General features: G+C 42.2%; 2 protein-coding genes across 2 annotated transcripts; both read right to left on the reverse strand.

The window, feature by feature from the left end:
* Window positions 1-366: 366 nt before the first annotated feature.
* On the reverse strand, window positions 367-6,712 carry LOC308294108 (uncharacterized protein; the record flags this gene model as incomplete). The annotated part of the gene is made up of 8 exons (XM_080736832.1): window positions 367-506; window positions 918-1,058; window positions 1,485-1,613; window positions 2,032-2,199; window positions 3,336-3,528; window positions 4,674-4,891; window positions 5,259-5,354; window positions 6,646-6,712. 8 exons carry the CDS (start codon window positions 6,710-6,712, stop codon window positions 367-369), a joined length of 1,152 nt encoding a protein of 383 aa, XP_080592958.1.
* LOC308293742 (uncharacterized protein) lies at window positions 5,259-14,303 on the reverse strand. The gene is made up of 10 exons (XM_080736358.1): window positions 14,253-14,303; window positions 11,979-12,086; window positions 11,264-11,309; window positions 10,263-10,364; window positions 8,117-8,215; window positions 7,662-7,763; window positions 7,296-7,385; window positions 6,646-6,744; window positions 5,464-5,592; window positions 5,259-5,354 (listed from the first exon to the last, which is right to left on the reverse strand). The coding sequence occupies exons 2-7, from the start codon at window positions 12,084-12,086 to the stop codon at window positions 7,321-7,323; spliced, it is 522 nt and encodes a 173-aa protein (XP_080592484.1). The 5' UTR covers window positions 14,253-14,303; the 3' UTR covers window positions 5,259-5,354; window positions 5,464-5,592; window positions 6,646-6,744; window positions 7,296-7,320.
* Between the last annotated feature and the right edge of the window lie 5,498 nt (window positions 14,304-19,801).

The following is a 19,801-nucleotide window of genomic DNA, read 5'->3' on the forward strand; positions in this document are numbered from 1 at the left end:
GTAACTCAAGCACAACCCATGAGGGTATCCAATATCCCCAGTAACCAACTCACTAGGGATGAGACGATAATTGTTATTGTTGTTTATCATGTAAAAAGAACACTCACAATAATTGTATCGTTGAGATTTAAATTTATCGTGAAATGATCCTGCGTCATGCACTGGGATCAATTCACCTTTGATTTGGCGAGCTGCATATCCGGTACCATTTAAACCGTCTATAATTGGTAGACACGGACCTGGAAATAACATACTTTTTCACTTTCAACAGATCTGCTATTTTTTGGCAAATGTTCCGCCGTTGGGGATACTTTGATTATCGCGATAATATCGTAAATGACATGACATTTTCATATGGTCCCATCCCTACGACTCACGCAAATCAAAGTTCTGGAAGTGCTGGGGTAATCGCCTCCGTCTCTTCTCCCCTCCTGAGGGCTCTGGATTAACGGTGCTGGCTGGTGCTGGAGAACTCATCTTCATCTGCAGGCTGGACTCCACTGATTCTGACAGTAAATATTGATTTAGTTTTAGTCATAGGCAGGCCTCACTCACACTGTTAACATGTCCACTTCATTCCCTAAACGACTGCCTCTAGCTTGCCTCTAGCTTTAAGGCAAGCTTGCCTTAATCCCTTGTTGGGATTTGTTCAAAATAAATAATGTAGTTCATTGCCGTGAACAAACTCATTTACTTCCTGAAACAGTTACATTCACACTTTTGACCATAATCACCGCCCCCTCCCCGAGAATCATTTGAACGGATCATTGCTGTGAACGTGAATGAAATCGTTTGTTCACTGAAATGAACTGTTTAGCCCACCACTAGCCTGTAACTGTTGGTGATCCTTGAAATGAAAAGGATTGAGAACCACCTGTATTTTAATTGTATAACAGACATGAAGTCAGTCCACATACCAGCTCTGACAGTGTGTTGAACTGGTTCCAGTTCCAAATGTGATGGTACCGGTTCCGGTTCCTCAGGCTCTGGCTTCCCAGCGGTCCGTGCACATCCTCCCAACTCTGGCCGTGGGTTTCGCAGAAGACCTCTCTTCAGCTCTTTAGTAAACAGAAAATACATTTTCAGGTTGGCGCTCTGTATTGTTTACGATAGTCAGTCACACAGTCTGTTTCTGGCAAACATTCAACAAATTCGGTGGCGTTAACATTAGTGCTTTCTGGCCGTCAGTTAATTCTTCATATCCATATGAGTCAAAACGCAGAGATCATGTGTTTCTTCTTGGAAAATGAGATTCCAAATACACTGGGCCCAATTCATTCATCTGGCTGTAACTAACGTGTAAATAAAGTGACTAAACCCGGTTTATATTCTGTAACATACACCAATCCAAGATATTAACTAAATTACATTTAAATTTAAAAGAATTACAAATCCAGGATAATGGATGTTGGGGATATTTTGATTATCGCGATAATATCGTAAATGACATGACATTTTCATATGGTCCCATGCCTACAACTCACCCAAATCAAAGTTCTGGAAGTGCTGGGGTAATCGCCTCCGTCTCTTCTCCCCTCCTGAGGGCTCTGGACAAACGGTGCTGGCTGGTGCTGGAGAACTCATCTTCATCTGCAGGCTGGACTCCACTGATTCTGACAGCACATTTTGATTTAGGTTTAGTCATAGGCAGGCCTCACTCACACTGTTAACACGTCCAATTCATTCCCTAAAAGGCTGCCTCTAGCTTGCCTCTAGCTTTAAGGCAAGCTTGCCTTAATCCCTTGCTGGGATTCGTTCAAAATAAATAATGTAGTGCATTGCTGTGAACGTGAACACACTCGTTTACTTCCTGAAATTGTTACATTCACACTTTCGAACATAACTCCCTCCCCCTCCCCCGGAATCATTTGAACGGATCATTGCCATGAACGTGAATGAAATTCACTCATTCACTGAAATGAACTGTTTAGCCTACCACTAGTCTGTAACTATTGGTGATCCTTGAAATGAAAAGGATTGAGAACCACCAGTATTGTAATTGTATAGCAGACATGAAGTCAGTCCACATACCAGCTCTGACAGTGTGATGAACCGGTTCCAGTTCCAAATGTGATGGTTCCGGTTCTGGTTCCAAATGTGATGGTTCCGGTTCCGGTTCCCGTCCCCAGGTTCGTGCACATCCTCCGGCTCTGGCTCCTAACTCTGGCTGTATGTTTCGCAGAAGACCTCTCTCCAGCTCTTTAGTAAACAGAAAATACATTTTCAGGACGGGATACCAGTTTCATTCAATGAGAGACTTTAGACTAGACCAGTGGTTCTCAACCTGTGGGTCGGAGCAACAAGGGAGCATTATTTAATATTCCTTTTCCGAAGCCAACATCTGCCTTGGAAAAGTACAGGCTGTGGATTAAGTTACGTGGCCGACCACACATTTGACGCCAGAGATATCAAATGTTTTATAGATTTATAAGCAATCGGCATGTTAAGAAACATGTACTGTAGCCTACATTTTAAGCAGTTTCTACTTTTCTTAGATTTCTTAGCTTGGCTGACACACCAAAAGGAGGGTTGGTATCTCGTCTGTAGGATACTAAGTTTGAAGCTCAACTCACCATGCAGATCAATAAAAAAAAAATAATATTGTGTAAAAGTTCATTTTCTCCTGTAATATATTTATTTTTAAACTTTCATATATTCTAGATTCATTGTGCATGCAGTGAAATATTCAAAACCTTTTTTTTGTTTTAATTTAGATTTTTATGACATACAGCTCATGAAAAAATCAAAATCAAATATTAGAATATTACATGCGACCACTCAAGAAGGATGTCAACAGCAAAATGTTGACCTTCTGAAAGGTTATGTTAATTAATACTCTCAGTACTTGGTCTGGAATACTTTTAAACAAGTGTCTTCATCAATGGGGTGTGGCATGAAGGTGGTCAGTCTGTGGTACCACTGAGGTGTTATGGAAGCCAAGGTTTGCTTTGATAGAGGCCTCGAGCTCATCTGTCTGGTGTCTCTCATCTTCCTCTTGACACAACACAGATTCTCTGTGGGGTTCACGGCAGGCCAGCTGGCTGGTCAGTTAAGCACAGTAATACCATGGTCAGTACACCAGTTACTAGTATTTTTGGCTCTGTGGGCAGGTGCCAAGTGCTTCTGGCTAAAGGAAATCATGATCTCCATAAAGCTTGTTAATGTACGGAAGCATAAAGTGCTCTAAAATCCCCAGGTAGATGGCTGTGTTGACTCTGAACTTGATAAAACACAGTGAACCAACACCAGCAATACAATGCGATGCTGGTTTTCTCCACACTATGTTGTATGAAGTTCAGGTTCAGCACTGTGCTCTGTGCTGCCCCCAGCCTTACCCCTGTCCCCAGACTCCACTTCTGGTGTGGTGCTGTCCAGCGGGGTGCCTCCCTCGACCACATCTCCTCCCTCTGTCCGCGCAGCAGCAGCAGCCGCGGCGGCGGCAGCAGCAGCAGCCTCCCCTTTAATGATGTCTGGGTAGGAAACGAAGCGATACACGAAAGTCTGACCACTCACTTTCTTGATGATGTTCTAATGGAAGAAATGAGAGGGATTACAGTATATGATGACAGGCAGAGTTAAAATACTGGTATGTGAAGATGTACTTCCAATTAGGGCAAAAATATCCATCATCATAACTATCTTTATGTAATTCAGTCACTCACATAAAACACGACAGGGGAGAACCACCCATTTTCAACAATGAACGATGTAATTAATAGTTGTTATGTGGTAATAAGAAAAAGGTTCCTCCCCTTCTGTGTTGCCTTAAACTGGAGGGTTGATTTGGGGGTTTGGCTTGCAACTTTGCAAGCCAAACCCCACAATTCTGCTGCTTACTAGGGCATGCAGCTCTATGTAAGCAGAAGAAGTAGGCCTAGTTGGGGGATTTAACAGCACCAGGTTATTCCAAACCTTGGTCCTCGTGACATCCTGTCAATGTTCCAGATATGGTGAAGGTGTAGAACCTGTCAACCAATTTTTCTTTGTTCTTTTTAATGTAATGATTAGCCTACTGCTGCCAAACAAGCAGGAGAGAATTCAAAGGCCAATGGTCAATGCACATAATTGACCACTGGCATATGCAGCGACTGACCAAGCTTCTCTGTTTTCCCCCAAATATTACAAAGATTTTAAGGCAGAGTCTTACTGAGAAAAAAGGAAATAAGATAATATAATACAACGTGTCTGCACCTTGCCCCTTAAACTAAATGAAAATAGGAGTCGGATAAAGCGACAGTAGTCACTATTCACATTTTGTAATGTAATGTCACAGACAGTGCTGATTGTAGGGATGGGGCAATATGAAAATGTCATGCCACAAATCGCGATTTACGATATTATCGTGATCATGAAAATATCCCCAACATCCATTATCCTGGGGCGGAACATTAGCCAAAAAACAGCAGATCTACAATCTCACAACATGTCACAACGCGACGCATTGTGAGCTTGTAGATCGGCTATTCTTTGGCAAAGAGATTTAGTAGAGAGGGAAAAAATACGTATCAAGTACGTATATTATAAGTACGTTTTACCAATAGAGGGTTTAAATGGTACCGGATATGCAGCTTGGCCATTAAAAGGTGAATTAATCCCAGTGCATGACGGAGGACGATTTACATGGTGTTCCATGCGAGCCTACACTATTTCGTAGGAACAGTATTTTCAGCTACCTTGACATAGTACTGTCTGAGGACCCTGCTGAGCTTGTCATAGTTCATGTTGGGCTTGTTCTTCACGGCTCCCCACAGCCTGGCCACCTGCTCTGCCTGGAGCAGCTTGAACTCCCCCCCTTCCTCATTGGTCCAACAGATCAGCTGCTCCTTACTGGCATCCAATAGGAGCTGGAGAAGGAACTGCCACAGGATGACAGAGCTGTCCACATCTCTCACTGTGGAAAGGAGACAACATTCCATGACAGACTTCATCGAGCTAAAGGGAGTATACAATACAGTTGATGCACTCTGTCGAGGTGCCAGCCAACCTGCGCCTTGCGCACAAGTAGGCCATGTATGGCATGGCCTACGTGTGTGGCCTACTTGTGTGCAAGCAGAATACGCCACGAGGTGCGCTCACCACTGGCATCACACCCTTCCAAAAAAGAACTGATATTAAGACCAATGACATCACCAACGGCATCACCAGGAATACTGGTCCCTCATTGCCTGTTAATGATGACGTTGCCATGTTCTGATTTGGTGTCTTATAGTGGAAAAAAGAACAGCATAAATGAAAGTGAGAGAGAGCATGACACTTACTGAGGAGTTCCAAGTGGTCTTTAACATCAACTGTATCAGATTCAGCTGGTGTTTGAGAACTCATCTTCACCTGCCGTTTGTACTCCAAATACTGGTCTGGAATGAAGGAATAGAATGAGAACTAGAGCTGCACAATGTTTATGTTGTGATGTTGCAAGTTTTACTTCAGTACTGTACTTATTCCAGCACTGAAGACAGTACATACCTATCCTGTACAACTTTACAAAAGCGTTTAAATCAATCATTCCACATTCCTCATCCATCTCGTTTTCTTCCTCTGCCAGTGTTTCAGAGGCCGTCTCTCTTGATACCACTGACATCTCTCTGAGGGGTTCTGCAGAATTGGAGGAAAAAACAAAACAAAAACAAAACACTTGTAGTTATCATCCACCAACGTTAACTCTCCTACTGCCAGATTATTTATTTATTTATTGGGTCTGGTGCCATCAAAAAGCGGCTTACCTTTGCGACGTTATAGTAGATAGACAGACAGACATTTATTTATTTTTATTTTTTTGGGTTGTGCAATAGTGCACTTTGGTCTGCCAGGCAGCAGAGGGCGGCGTCATGCGAGAATGAATGTGAATTTGCCTGTTATGTGTTGAAGAAGAAGAAGACCAGTCACTGGCCACAGAGCCTTACAGCCAGAGGGAATCAACAAGGAAGTGAATTGTTCTCCGTTGATCTAACGCATAATGGATTTTTTACACCATCACCGCGGAAAATGTGTTTACAGTAGACGGCCGCGCGACCCCTCATCAGCTTACAGTCATCAGACGAACGAACCGAACGAGCGCCGTATTGGCGGAGAGGTCTTGCGAAATCGGGCGAACGTGAACGTTCAAAGCGTTGGGAGAGTTAAGTACCACTAATAAGAACGCAGCAGTATTTTTCAGTTTAATCGAAACACCATTTCAATCGCATTGGACTATTGCAGAGAGTCGCAGTCGCTATGCGGTGTAAAAGTTTGATCCACTATAATGGTGACTATAAGAATAAAGGTCCTGGAAGTTTGATATTCAAACATAGTTGGTTTGTGAGTTGGTCAGGTATTAGTGTAGAGCTAACTTTAGGAAAGGAGTCGCCTAGCTAGTTCAATTTGAGTGGTTAACATTTTATGGGTCGGGACTGTGTACTCTGTTATTAGCAACATGGTTTCACCTGCACGCAACAACCTGACATAGTAACGGAGAGCAAAAAAAAATAGCAAAATAGACGCCATGGCAAGTAATTTGGATCAATATAGTAGTAGGAAAATGAGCCTATACATTATTTAGTCTGTCATCCTCATCACATCATTATTGTGATCTTGGCTTGCCATGATCACATCAAATACTGAAAAAAAAAGAACAGAATAAAAGAAAGCAAGAGAGAGCTCGAAACTTACTGAGGTCCAAATGGTCTTTAGATTCCTCTTTTATATCGTCTGTACTGGCTGGTGCTGGAGAACTCATCTTCACCTCCGGTTTGGATTCCACAGACTGGTCTGGAATAAAATATAATAGAATAAGGACTAGTGGCTTGCTATGCAAAATCAGGAAATGCTAAGCAAAAACACCCATAGCGATACAATAGTAGCACAATAGCAATATATTGACATATTAGCTTGAATCAGCAGACATAAGTATTTGAGCCTTTGCCAGACTGCAGACTCTGATCAGAAGGTGGAGGCTGGGGTGGAGGAGGCAGCTAAGCAGCAGCAGCAGATCCGAGGCTTCGGATTGAAGACAAGCAGAGCTATAGTGAATGCAACCCGTATTTAAATTTGAGGCTCCCTACTGAGCGTAAGCTCTGATTGGATTATAGCAGTGTGATGTAATGATCAGCAGATCTGTGAATGAGGAGTAGGAAAAGGAGCTGACTGACATCTGATTACAGCTGAGGCGGGCGAGACTCATGTGTCCTGAATAAACTAACTCTGTGCTTCATTAGTAGTAAGCCTTGCCAAACCATGAAGATTCTGTAGCGTGAGGCAGCTTGATGTACAAGTACACCCCCTGGACATGACGCTAGTACCGGTATGTCGCAGGGACTTACCCCCAAACCAATCCTTGGTGCTGAGTCAGCAGGGAGGCACTGGGTCATAACCACAAGGCCACACTGAGCTGGTCAGTATAAGGACTAGGGCTGCACAATAAATCAAATACAATCGGAAGTTGGTATTTTAGGTTTCACAATTGTACATTAAACTAATTACAATAAATTATTATATGTTCTGTGCTGTATTACAGTATGCCTACAGCGTATTGTCTGCATAGAATTTCCTTATTGTTTTGTATTGTTTTTTTAGTGATGTATTTTTACTGGTGTCTATAGATTTAATGCCATTATTGCCATGACAATCAAATACTAAAATGTTGATAATAAGAAGCTGATAGGAAAGACAGAGAGCATGATTCTTACTGAGGTCCAGATGGTCTTTAGATTCCTGGTCAACAGCGTGCATGTCTGGAAAACTCATCTTCACCCGCCGTTTGGACTTCAAATATTTACCTAACCCCACCACTGGAATGAAAGAATAAAATATGGTTATGGTTCATTTAATTTGGTTCATTTTCAACAACGTTTCAGCATTGGCTCGGCATGAGGCAATATACTACTCACAGTTTGTAGTAGGACCTTTTATTACCTTCAATTAAATTCACACTAGCACAATAGTAGAACTAAAGTGAACAACTAAACGGTTGACTGACTAGAGAAATCGTTATCTTTATCATTGACATTTTTGCCACAATAATTGTACACAATTGAACTGTTGATGTGGTGAAACAACGGAAAAGAGAGAGAGAGAGAGAGAGAGAGAGAGAGAGAGAGATAGAGAGAGAGAGAGAGAGAGAGAGAGAGAGCAGGACACTTACGGAGGTTCAAATCGTCTTTAGATTCCTCTTTAATAGAAACAGTCGTGGCTGCTGCTGGAGAACTCATCTTCACCTGCAGTTTGGAATCCACAGACTGGTCTGGAATGAAGGAATAGAAGGTCTTTAATTAGAAGGACTCTGATATGGGTTGTAGATTTTGACATGAGTTGAAGATGAAGGTTCAATGTAACACTGAAGGAAGAGGGTTCAGCAAAGACAGGTCAGTGACCCAAAATACATCTCCATGCTTCAAGAGGTGTTGAACTTAGGTATATATGCTTGAACATCGTCCATCAACTTCATAATGATCCCTCATCATAATCCTTAATTGAAGGGGTGTATATGCACGTGACATGGATGAGGATGTTGCCTGATATTGACACAAATCCTATTGAATATTTGAAAGGCTCATCTGTTGTTTTACATTGACCACTTCAAGCCTAGCATCCCTATTCTGGGGAGAACTTAAGCCAAAAATAGCAGATCTACAAGCTCTACAAACTCCCTCAAAGAAGGGTCATACAACTACGATAGATGTCTCTTCCACCTCGGCACCTGGCTTAGATGTGATTGAGGATCCTCATCTCTCTGATGACTGATTGTCCAGCTCTATATTTGTTGCCCTCTCTGCCAGAGAGGGCAACAAATTGTAATGAGTGCAATATTATCTCCCATTTTTAATAAGCACTACTTACTTTTACTTTGGATTTTATAGCTGACTACCTGGCCATGATATGCGTAAATATACTGTTGCTTCTGTTTTCTGTGTGAAAGAAACATCCTTGGTTCGATTCCATTCATTATAGGCCTACCTGAATGTTATCCCCTTATCTCTGCATTCCCTGTCTCTCTCCACTATCGTTGTCAATAAAGGCTATAAAATGTCCCCCCAAAATATGTTTGAAAATAAGTCTGCGACACAGACTGTGCACGGCTGCACTTGCAACCGATACCGTCGGAGACCACAGCACCCAGGACAGACGCTTCCAGTGTGTTTGTTTGTTAGTTTGTAGTAACATGCAAGTGCCACAAGGTGTCTACGTTTTCTATGATAACCTGATACCATCTGGAACATGTGCAAGTGTTATTTTCCACAACACAAGAGAGCAAACATGGCTTACGGTTTGATATTGATTGATTGATTGATTGATTGATTGATTGATTGATTGATTGATTGAAGAGTTAATTAACAGTTTGCAATGGAAAAAAGTACAGTTTCATGACAGCACAAATCACTAGTACAAGGTCAACTAAAAGGAGATCCTAGTAAGCTTTACGGTGCATTTACACAGGAACCAATGAATCATGAATTAATAAATCACCATATCAAATTATACGGCAGAGCTTTGTTGTATGCAGAGAGGAGAGGAAGCAGAAAAGCACTTTGACAATGACCCCAAAACAATCGGATGATGAGAAAGACAAAACAAAGTGAGCTGATGTTAGCTGGCTCACAATAGAGAAAGGCCGCCACAGAAAGACCCCACTCCCAAGGGAAGTGGTTTGTGTGGTGGAAACAGAGCTATCATTTCTAACCACCTGCTTACTATACCAACACATCAGAGACAAATTATTCCCACAGATTATTTACAAGGTGAGTTTGAAAACATGACCAACGAGAGAGAGAAAAGAAGAAATAAAACATATGTAATGGGAGAAATACAACAATGTGCAAACACAGCAGCAAGATTTGTGAGGTTAGCCAATGGAATACAACCACCCTAAGGACTAATCTGCCAATATATAACGTTGCAAATCTCTGTTTAACACAATGCTGGTTTTTATTTTCCCCCAAAGGAGTTGTACTTTTGGAAGTGACAATGAGAACACTTTCAAAACGGTGAAATCTTTATGACTTGTAAAAGATCACTATTGCGATGTTTTTGTTATGATAATCATAAACTGAAACATCTGCTAGCTTTTTACAACAGAACATAATCAAATAAAGAGAGAGGGAGGAAGAGAAAGAGAGAGAGAGCGAGAGAGAGAGAGAGAGACAGAGAATTCTCTCCCGATGACTATAGATCATCATCACATGATTATTGCGATATCTTGCCAAGATCATCAAATACTGAAACATGAATATGGTGATAGCCCGACAAAAGAACAGAATAAAAGATAGCAAGAGAGAGCATATGACACTTACTGAGGTCCAAATGGTCTTTAGATTCCTCTTTTATATCGTCTGGACTGGCTGCTGCTGCTGGAGAACTCATCTTCACCTCCAGTTTGGAGTCCACATACTGGTCTGGAATGAAGGAAATACAAGGTCTTTAATAAGAAGTACTCTGATTTGACATGGGTTGAAAATGAAGGTTCAGTCAGTGTAACACTGAAGGAAGAGGGTGTAGCAAAGACAGTGACCCAAAATACATCTCCAAGCTTCAATAGGTGTTGAACTTTGGTAGAACATTAGCTCCTTTCGGAACCTCTCCCTCCGCTATACAACTCCGAGATGAGGTTCCTCACACTTGTCATCCACGATCTGGATGTTGTGGGAAGCTCCGCCGTTCAGGAACACTTTATACCTTTTGTGAACATTCTATCCGAAAGGTAAAGGTCCCATACCCGTCTCTCAGGTGTTTACTTCTTTAATGTGGAAGAAAATCTAAACAGCGTGTTGAAATAAAGAGTTTAAATCGCTGTTTTTGTCAGCCTGTACCCAGTTTTTCCCAGTGCAATTTCACGGAAGCACGAATGCTAGTCACGTGACTGGCCAGTCATCTGTGTACCAGCCACCTACTCTAGTGTTTGGGCGGAGAAAACTGTCTACTGGTTGACAAAAACAAGTGATTTAAACTCTCTATTTCAGCATGCTGCTTAGATCTTCTTCCACATTAAAGAAGTAAACACTTGGTATGGGACCTAGGATGCATAGGATGTTCACAAAAGGTAAGACATGTTCCTGAACGGCGGACCGATTGTGGATGACAAGAGTGAGGATTGAGGAACCTCATCTCTGAGTTTCATAGGGGAGGGAGAGCTAGTAAAACATAGAACATTGTCCTTCATCTCCATAATGACTCATGTATTCTGTGGCACCCCTGGACATAAGTCCATGAGCGTTTTGGCTAAGAGTCTGTCCGTTAACACAGGCCTCTCAATTACAGTAGTCTGTGGAAACCACTAGTAAAAAACAATACATACCGACGTTGTACAACTCTTGATAGTGTAGACTCTTCCATGTGGCGGCCTATGGAAAATAAACATCATGAAACAACATTATAGGAGTAGTTCACCCTCAAAATTACCTTTTTTTCCCCAATTGATTACTCACGCCTTGGAGACCTGAGTTCAATAATTTTTTTTGTTTTGTTTTTTGTTGCATTCCTAAGACAAAAATTTGATTACAATAAAATGTCCCCAGTTGATTCCGAATGGGGGTTTAAGTCTCCACTGCGTGAGTAATCAATAGAATTTTGGGGGTGAACTACTCCTTTAAGTAGGGTTTTAAACAATGCAGTGGTAGATTTCTGTTCAGCTATTGCAAAAGAAAAGCCTTATGGCAAATAGGAACCCATTCATGGCATGCCAAGCCAGTACTATGTAGCCATTAAGGAGTGGAATAGCTAAATGGTTAGGGAGCCCGCCTGGGGAACCAGAGCACCTGGTTGTCCCTGGTTTGATTCCCGTACAGGGTAGCAATGTCGATGTGTCCCTGAGCAAGATTCTTAACCCCTAATTGCTCATGCGCTCCTTGTGGGCAGTGAATCAGCTGGGTCGGGCTGAAAATACTTAATTTCCCCCTCGGGACGAAGTAGGTATTATTATTATATTATTAAAAAAAGCAAAGAGAGGAAAATGTGTAGTATTCAACAAAACGGTCTGCTGGTTGAATAAGTAAGTTAAAATATAATCATACCTTTGCTTCATCCTCCTGGAAGAAGAGTTTGGCGACTCCCCACGACTGAGCGTCTCTATTCACAGTTAGAAGCAGAGGTGGCTGGAACATTTGGCTATACCTCCTCATCTATACAACACATTGAATAGAAACAATGTTATTACAAATAGATAAAGTATGTATGTTTGTGGCTTTGAGTTCTCCTAAAATTATATTAATAACTGGAAAAAAAAGTGCTCCTTGGACTTTCACATAAATGGCTGTTTATTGTCAAATCTACAATCATATGGTAGACATCACGGACACAAGTCAGGTTTTACTGCTGTCTGCAAAATACTCCAACTTGTGCACACGGATAACTCAGATGTTTGCCTATGTTATTAGCTGCTTCCTGTGCCATTACTGTACTTGCACAATGTGCAGTTGTACAACATATATATATATTTCTTTGTAGAACCGGTGAACCAACCAATCTGCCCATAAAGGGACAAGAACTGACAGATACATACTGTAGCTCTCCATCCATATATGGGCACATACCGGTATGCGATTTACGTCACACTGACACCCACAGACTTAGTCCTACTGATGTCATCAGGTATCACTGACACCCTCTGGAATCCCTGAGTTGCAAGTAGGCGCACCAGTCATGCTGATTAGAAACCTGCAAGCAGGTCCCGACCACACTCTCAAGAATGGCACCAGAATGGTGGTAATACAAGTGACGGACAGAGTCATTGAGTCTGAGGTTGCAGTAGGCACAAACAGGGGTAACACAATCTTCCTCCCAAGAATACCTCACAATGACAGAGGTGATGAGCTTCCCTTCACCTTCATTAGACGACAGTTCCTTATCCGCTTAGCTTTCTCTGTTAGTCTGTTACCATCAATAAGTCTCAGGGCCAAGAGAATGAACGAGTTGGCATCTACTTGCCTCAACCTGTGTTTGCTCATGGCCAACTACAGCGTCATAAAAGTTTTCATTGTGGATAATAACGAGGGCATTATGCATTATTGACAACATTGTTTATAGCGAACTCCTTTAATTAGCCAAAATAGACAATCATTCAAACAGCCTTTTTTTTACATTCCCAATCTTACTCTGCTGTTACTACTGCTATAGAGACACTTTGCTGATTCAATTTTGCCTACTACCTCACACATTTTGCATTTGCTATTATCTGGATGGCTGGATGCATAATGACGATTGCCATCCCCCCCCCCCCCCCCCCCCTGAAATAACACACAGATGCTCTTAATTACTGCTTCACTATTAATGTCCAATTGTCCATACTACAAACTGAGTGACATACTGTCATTTTGGATATCATTTCATTTTAGTATTTCCTTTCTTATTTGTATATGTTGCAACACTGACTGTCCTATATTACAACATGACAATAACCCATGACATTTAACACATGCTATCTCATTTCCATCAACAACTGCCCATATATGCATTTATACCCAATTGTCCACATCATGCATCATTCATACTCATTGCTCCAAACAACACCTTCCTTTAACAAATCAATGTGAGTGACGGCGCTGATCAGTGTATCCCATGCCTATAATGCGTAAATATACTTATAATGCATTATAACCTACTACTTATATAAAAACACATAAATACTGCTTTATAACAATAATCACAACACATTATGAAGCTTTTCAGAATAAGAATGCTTATAATCAGCTTACAAAACTGTTTAATTAAAGTTATAAGCACTAGTGCAAATTAACATATTATAAAGCCTTTTATAATGACTTATACGTTCAAGTAAACTGTAATCATAATACATGATTGTGGTAGGGATCAACAGGTATATGATGCATTATAATCACATCACTCTTAGAATTCAGTGTAGTGTGATGTTGAATGTCATTACTTTATTTCACTATGGTCCTTGCAAAACAATGTCCAGCAGTTATCATCATGAAATATTACAATGCTTTACCTTAAAGTGATTTTAAAATGCTTTACAGTGTGTTAGGATTATGTTATAAAGCATTATGATTATTTATGAGTTCTTACAACTACAATTATACAGTATTAAGCCGATTATAACGCCTTATAAGTATAGTATAGCCTATGTTTATAATGCATTTTAGACATGGGCTAGCAGTGTAACCACTAGCGTTAGCAGCTATGCTATAGCACACTATGAAGTAGTTATCTCTGTGAGCCACCACAATAATATCAACATTGTTAACTAGCTTGTGCATCCTTGGTATGCATCATGTGAGCCCGCAACAAGTGAAAACAAGCACAGACATAAGAGGACTCTCTTTTACCTGAAACGAGGAGAAAGTTCAACAATAAACTCAACTGCTGCCGCTCCAAAGAGCATTCAGTTCCATTCAAATTCCACTGGGAATGAGTTGTTGTTAGAAGTGGGACGTTAGCGAACGATTCGAGTCTTTTGAATGGCTCTTTGAAATGAAAGATGGGATCTGGTTCGCAGTAGGGAGCCTTTCCTTTTTTTGATGTGGACGAGACGAAGAGTAAATGATTTACTCAAGTAAAAGTATCAATAGTATTGATACTTTTACTTGAGTAAACTATTTCTACATGCAGTATTGATTCAATACTGCTTGAAGAAATAGTCTGCCACAAGTAGAAGTTCGGAATTAAAATGTACTTGAGTAAAAGCAAGTAGTCTGGTTTCAAAATGTACTTAAAGACACCAATTGTAGAAAGTAAACACTATGCAGAATGTCCCATTTTAAGTTTTCCAATGAATAAAATTTAGAAAAAAATATTTGAATACACTAGACTAGAGAGATGAGATCTACAATAGATCTACAAGCTCACAATGCATCGCGTTGCGACACATTGTGAGCTTGTAGATCTGCTATTTTCAAAAGGCGGAAATGTAGGCCTATAGCCTTATAGCAGGGGTGCCCAACCTTTTTTGACCCAAGGTCTACTTTGAAAATGTGCCACCTAGCTGAGGGCTACCAGCCCAAAATGTACCGTAACACCCATTCAATATACATGTAAAAAACAGAAAATATTAATAGATATTATAACATTGTACTCACTGTACTGTACTGTAATCATACTGTATAGTAGGAATTGTAATTGAATGAAACGATTGCAACTTCTCACATTGGGCATACAGACAGCATGACCATTTATTGCACACTCTGCATATTATGCACTGACAACACAGTTTAGTTTTTTTTCTTTTTCTTTTTTTTATAGTTTTTTTAATAGTTTTTTTATAGTTTTTTTTTTGTCCTTTATTCCATGTCAGTCTCTCTACCTTAGTGGGAAACCTGGCACTGGGAAGAGGAGGCTAGCTTGTCAAAGTCAGGGTTGTATGAGCTGGTTGCAAGTTTTAGGCAGGCCACAAGGTGCTCATCTGTCATTGTGGCTCTGTACTTTGACTTGATGAACTTCATGTGAGAAAAAGCAGACTCACACAGGTAGGTTGATCCAAATTCAAATGGGTCTGAGCGGCTTTGGAGCGAGGAATTTCCTCCGCTCCATTCCTCCGCTCCGCTCCGCTCCAAGCCGACCCTATTGGGGCCGCGCGCCGCATGTTTCCAACAAAACAGAGCCGTGCGCAGTAGCCTACTAGTGCAGTGAAGCCTTGTTGGCACCGCGGAGATGGAGAGGAGAACAGACAGAGAATTCCCTTTATCACGATTTCACTCATCCACACACGTAGGCTATGTTTATAATACATAGCCTACCTTGTGTCAGTTAAGTTATATATCACCAGCCAGTCAACGGATACGAATTCAAGTGAGACTGATTGAAAAACACACGCCACGACTCGCCTCCGTCTCTCGGTTGTGGTGATTAATCAATAACCAGCTGGATTTAATATTGCCCGTCTTATTAAAAAATACAATGCCTTAGATTAGATGGCGTCTTTTGTAACAGTGAACGCAGGTCTCCATCAAGCCGAGGCTCACGTAACGTTACCGCAGGCATTTGTGTTGGGAACACTTGTTGTGCAAAGCAAAGGAGAAAGTGTTTCGCATATGGTAGCAAAATCCTTTTTTTATTTTGGCTGGTGACTCTGATTGACGACCCTGAGCGGAGCGTGGAGCGAGCGCGGAGCGAGAAATGCGAAAATCAACGTGAGCGACGGAGCGGCGGGGAGCGGAGCGATGAGCGAGCGGGACAAGAGCCCTCTGGAGCGCGGAGCGGCTTTAGTTGCCGCTCCACTCCGCTCACATGCTCTGCTACACGTTGAGTTGAGTTCAGTCAACATCATCCACTCGCTCGGAGTCGTTTCACTGAAACGCCCGATGTATGTCCTCCCCCCCCGAATTAATAAATTATTTATTTGAAATCATCTCGCGGTCCACTGGTAACCAGCCCGCGATCTACCGGTCGACCGCGATCGACTGGTTGGGCACCCCTGCTTATAGGGTACAACATCTACAAAGTAACTGGCTCAGCTCTTTGGTTGACTAGTAGCGGCCCGGGTTCGCCTCTCGGTTGTTGCCTCGCGGTCAGCCGTCTCATTTAGTGTGGGGATTAAGGGGAGCAAATGCTAATTTTGTGCAATTTTGACTTAAAGCGCGAAATTTTGCACAGATGTAGCCCAGGGCTTGCTCTAATGATTTAGCTAGGGCGCCCGAGTCTGCGACCTTCGGGGTGCGGCCAAATCAAGTTGGGCTCCCATTGACTTTCTATAGGCCTACAGGAGGAAAATACCCAGATTTTTTTTTTTCTGGGTATTTAAGGAGGATCTGAGGGGTCTAACTAGGGGTTTGTCATGATGCTGAATCCATTGCAGGCAAAAAAAAAACATTCAGTGGGCTAGAAATGGCCTCAGAAAACAATACACGTATGGGTGAGTATTCCTGCAATGGATTCAGCATCATGACAAACCACTAGTTAGACCCCTCAGATCCTCCTTAAATACCCAGAAAAAAAAAGAATCTGGGTATTTTCCTCCTGTATAGAACGTCAATGGGAGCTCAACTTGATTTGGCCGCTGTGGCGACCCCGAAGGTCGCAGACTCGGGCGCCCTAGCTAAATCATTAGAGCAAGCCCTGGGCTACATCTGTGCAAAAGTCAAAATTGCACGAAATTAGCATTTGCTCCCCTTAATCCCCACACTAATTCAGGTAAAAATGAGACGGCTGAACGTCTCTTTAAAAGGAAGGATCCCAGAGATCCAGCTCACTTCAAAGAGCCATAAATCCCACCTCTAGTTGTTGTTTTGGCAACTTGCCAGATCTCGCGGTACGGCGAGACATAGACATAAAGGTAGACACCTCTTCCGACAGGGGGCTTTGGTCAATGAGGACCACTCTATGATGAGGGTGTCAGGCATAATCGCCTATAACATTTTCGCCAGGTCTTTTCGCGGGGCACTTTTGCCGTGGAGGAGAGTCTTTTCACCTACCTGTCTGAGCCATTTCGCCTACCCTCAATTCTGCTGTCAGACTGTCCATGTTTTCATATTATCTCTTTGTCATTTAAATATTATAGTGACTGTGACAGTGGTGTTACAATATTGTTTTAACATTAGGCTATACAAAATATGTAGGCTATTAGCCTATATAGGTCTATAGGCTATAAGATATGCTACACCTAAATAGCCTATAGAATCAACCTTGCCTGTCAACAGGCATAAAAAACTATTTTGCCATTTTTTAGGAATAAAATGTGATGTAAATAATAAATGTCAAGTAAACTGTTAGATGCACTTGACACCACTGTCACAGTCACTATAATATTTAAATGACAAAGAGGTAATTTGCAAACATGGACAGTCTGACGGCAGAATTGAGGGTAGGCGAAATGGCTCAGAATCTTGGGTGAAAAGACTCTCCTCCAAGGCGAAAATGCCAGGCGAAAGGACCAAATGCGTGTAGGCGAATATGTTATAGACGAAAGTGCTGGTGACCATGATGAGGACTGCATGGCAAGCTTCCTGAATTCTGAAGGACGCTTCCTTTGGCGTGACAGAATGGGACGCTCGGTAGGCCAATCAGTCAGATGCGGGGCTGGTGCTGGACTGGCGGGACTCCCTCTTTCCCACTGCAGGGGGCAGAGTGCCTTCCACGAATCCACAATGTTCCACAGTTCCGCACTTCCGCCAGTCCTGTTTGACCAGTCGCGCCAATGAACTGCAGCGGCGGATGAGGTATCTAGCTTTTTATATCTGTGGTCAAGACCGGTATGCGAGTCTGCAGCTGAATGCTTCTCAGCCACGTGTATCTATTCTGCATCTAGCTTAAGGCAAGACCACTCTTTGGCTTCTGGCCTGAGGCCTGTAAGTGGTTTTTCAGGGCCAGGGATCCACACTCCTTTATGGCCTTCGGTAAGGCGTTCCACATTTTGGTGGCATAGCAGAAGACCAAGTTTGACCCTTTGTTGGATTTGACTCTGGGTTGAACATGATCTGTGGCGCTGCCTCTGGTGTTGTAATTATGGACATCCTTAACGTTTATAAAGTGTTTTGACAGGTACATGGGTATCATAGTGGTGTAGTGTATCTTGTACACCAGGCCCATTGCAAGTTGCTGGACTCTGTCATCTACTCTGAGCCACCCCACTCTTAACTGGTGAGTAGCGTTGAGATGAGTCTGATAGGGAAGGTTAAGCAGGACCCTAATTAGTTTGTTTTGGGCTGTTTAGAGTTTAGTTTTTAGGGCTTCTGGGGCGTCACGATACCATACGTGGACTCAGTCAAAGAGGGGCTGGATTATTGCACCAGCTATGGTCTTCAGTGTGTTGAAATTGACCATCGGGGCGATCCTCTGTAGGAAACGAGTTTGTTGGTTATGACCTTGTCACTTTGATTGTAAAGTTATCGACTTGTTTGAGGTTATGATTTGATCCAAAGAGGATGGATTCAGTTTTTCCCAGGTGAATTGATAATTGGTTGTCGTTAAGCCATGTGCAGATCTTACTTAGTTCAGAGTTAAGTGTCTTTTCAACCTGCAAGTGGTCCTTGCCTGAGACTAGGAGAGCCGAGTCATCCGCGAACAGGAACAGGTTGCAGTCGCAATTAGCAGATGCCATTTCGTTTACCAACACGTTTACATATATTAGGAACAACAGAGGCCCCAGTATGCTACCTTGAGGAAGACCACAGCTTACTGGGAGGGGGGGGACAGGGTACCGTAACCGTTCACCTCCACCACCTGTTCCCTTCCCACCAGGTAAGACTGTATCCAACTCACTGCTGCGCTGTCAAGACCGATAGCTTTTAGTTTCTCAATCAGAATAGAGTGATTTATGGTGTCAAATGCCTTCTGGAGGTCCATCATGACCATGCCGCTATATATGCCGTCATCCGCTTCGCGTTTGATTTGGTCAGTCAAATAGAGAAGGCATGTGTCAGTGGAATGAGATTTTCGGAATCCAGATTGGAACTCGTAAATCAGATTATTCTCATCGAGATATCTTGCAATCTGTTCGTAGACTATTCGTAGCACTTTCGTTTTTCATCATATTTTTTTATCTCTGAGTTTAATTGATTCCTCAATATCTGAGTTATACCATGGCTCTTGGCGGGCTTTAACCCTGGTGGTTTTCAAGGGAGCCACGTCGTCTAAAGTAACGTTATATTTGGTTTTAAAACCAAACCATGCTTCTTCGACCTGTGAACACTGAAGTTCTGGGGACCATGCAGTAAACTCGCCAGTTTGTGATTAAAGGCCTCACTGGAGTAGTTCTTAAGGCTTCTAGTTACGACTGTTTTATGGCCACTAGCCTTGGGTTTGTGTATTTTCCAGGTACAGTAGACCAGGGGTTTTCAAAGTGGGTGACGGGGCACCCTGGGGTGCCACGACGGCAGTCCAGGGGTGCCGCAAGATAATTTGATAATATTTGGAATTTATTTGGACACTTGAAAAATATTTA

The sequence above is a fragment of the Nannobrachium achirus genome (genome assembly GCF_963921795.1).
Source record: "Nannobrachium achirus genome assembly, chromosome: 11".
Classification (NCBI taxonomy): domain Eukaryota; kingdom Metazoa; phylum Chordata; class Actinopteri; order Myctophiformes; family Myctophidae; genus Nannobrachium; species Nannobrachium achirus.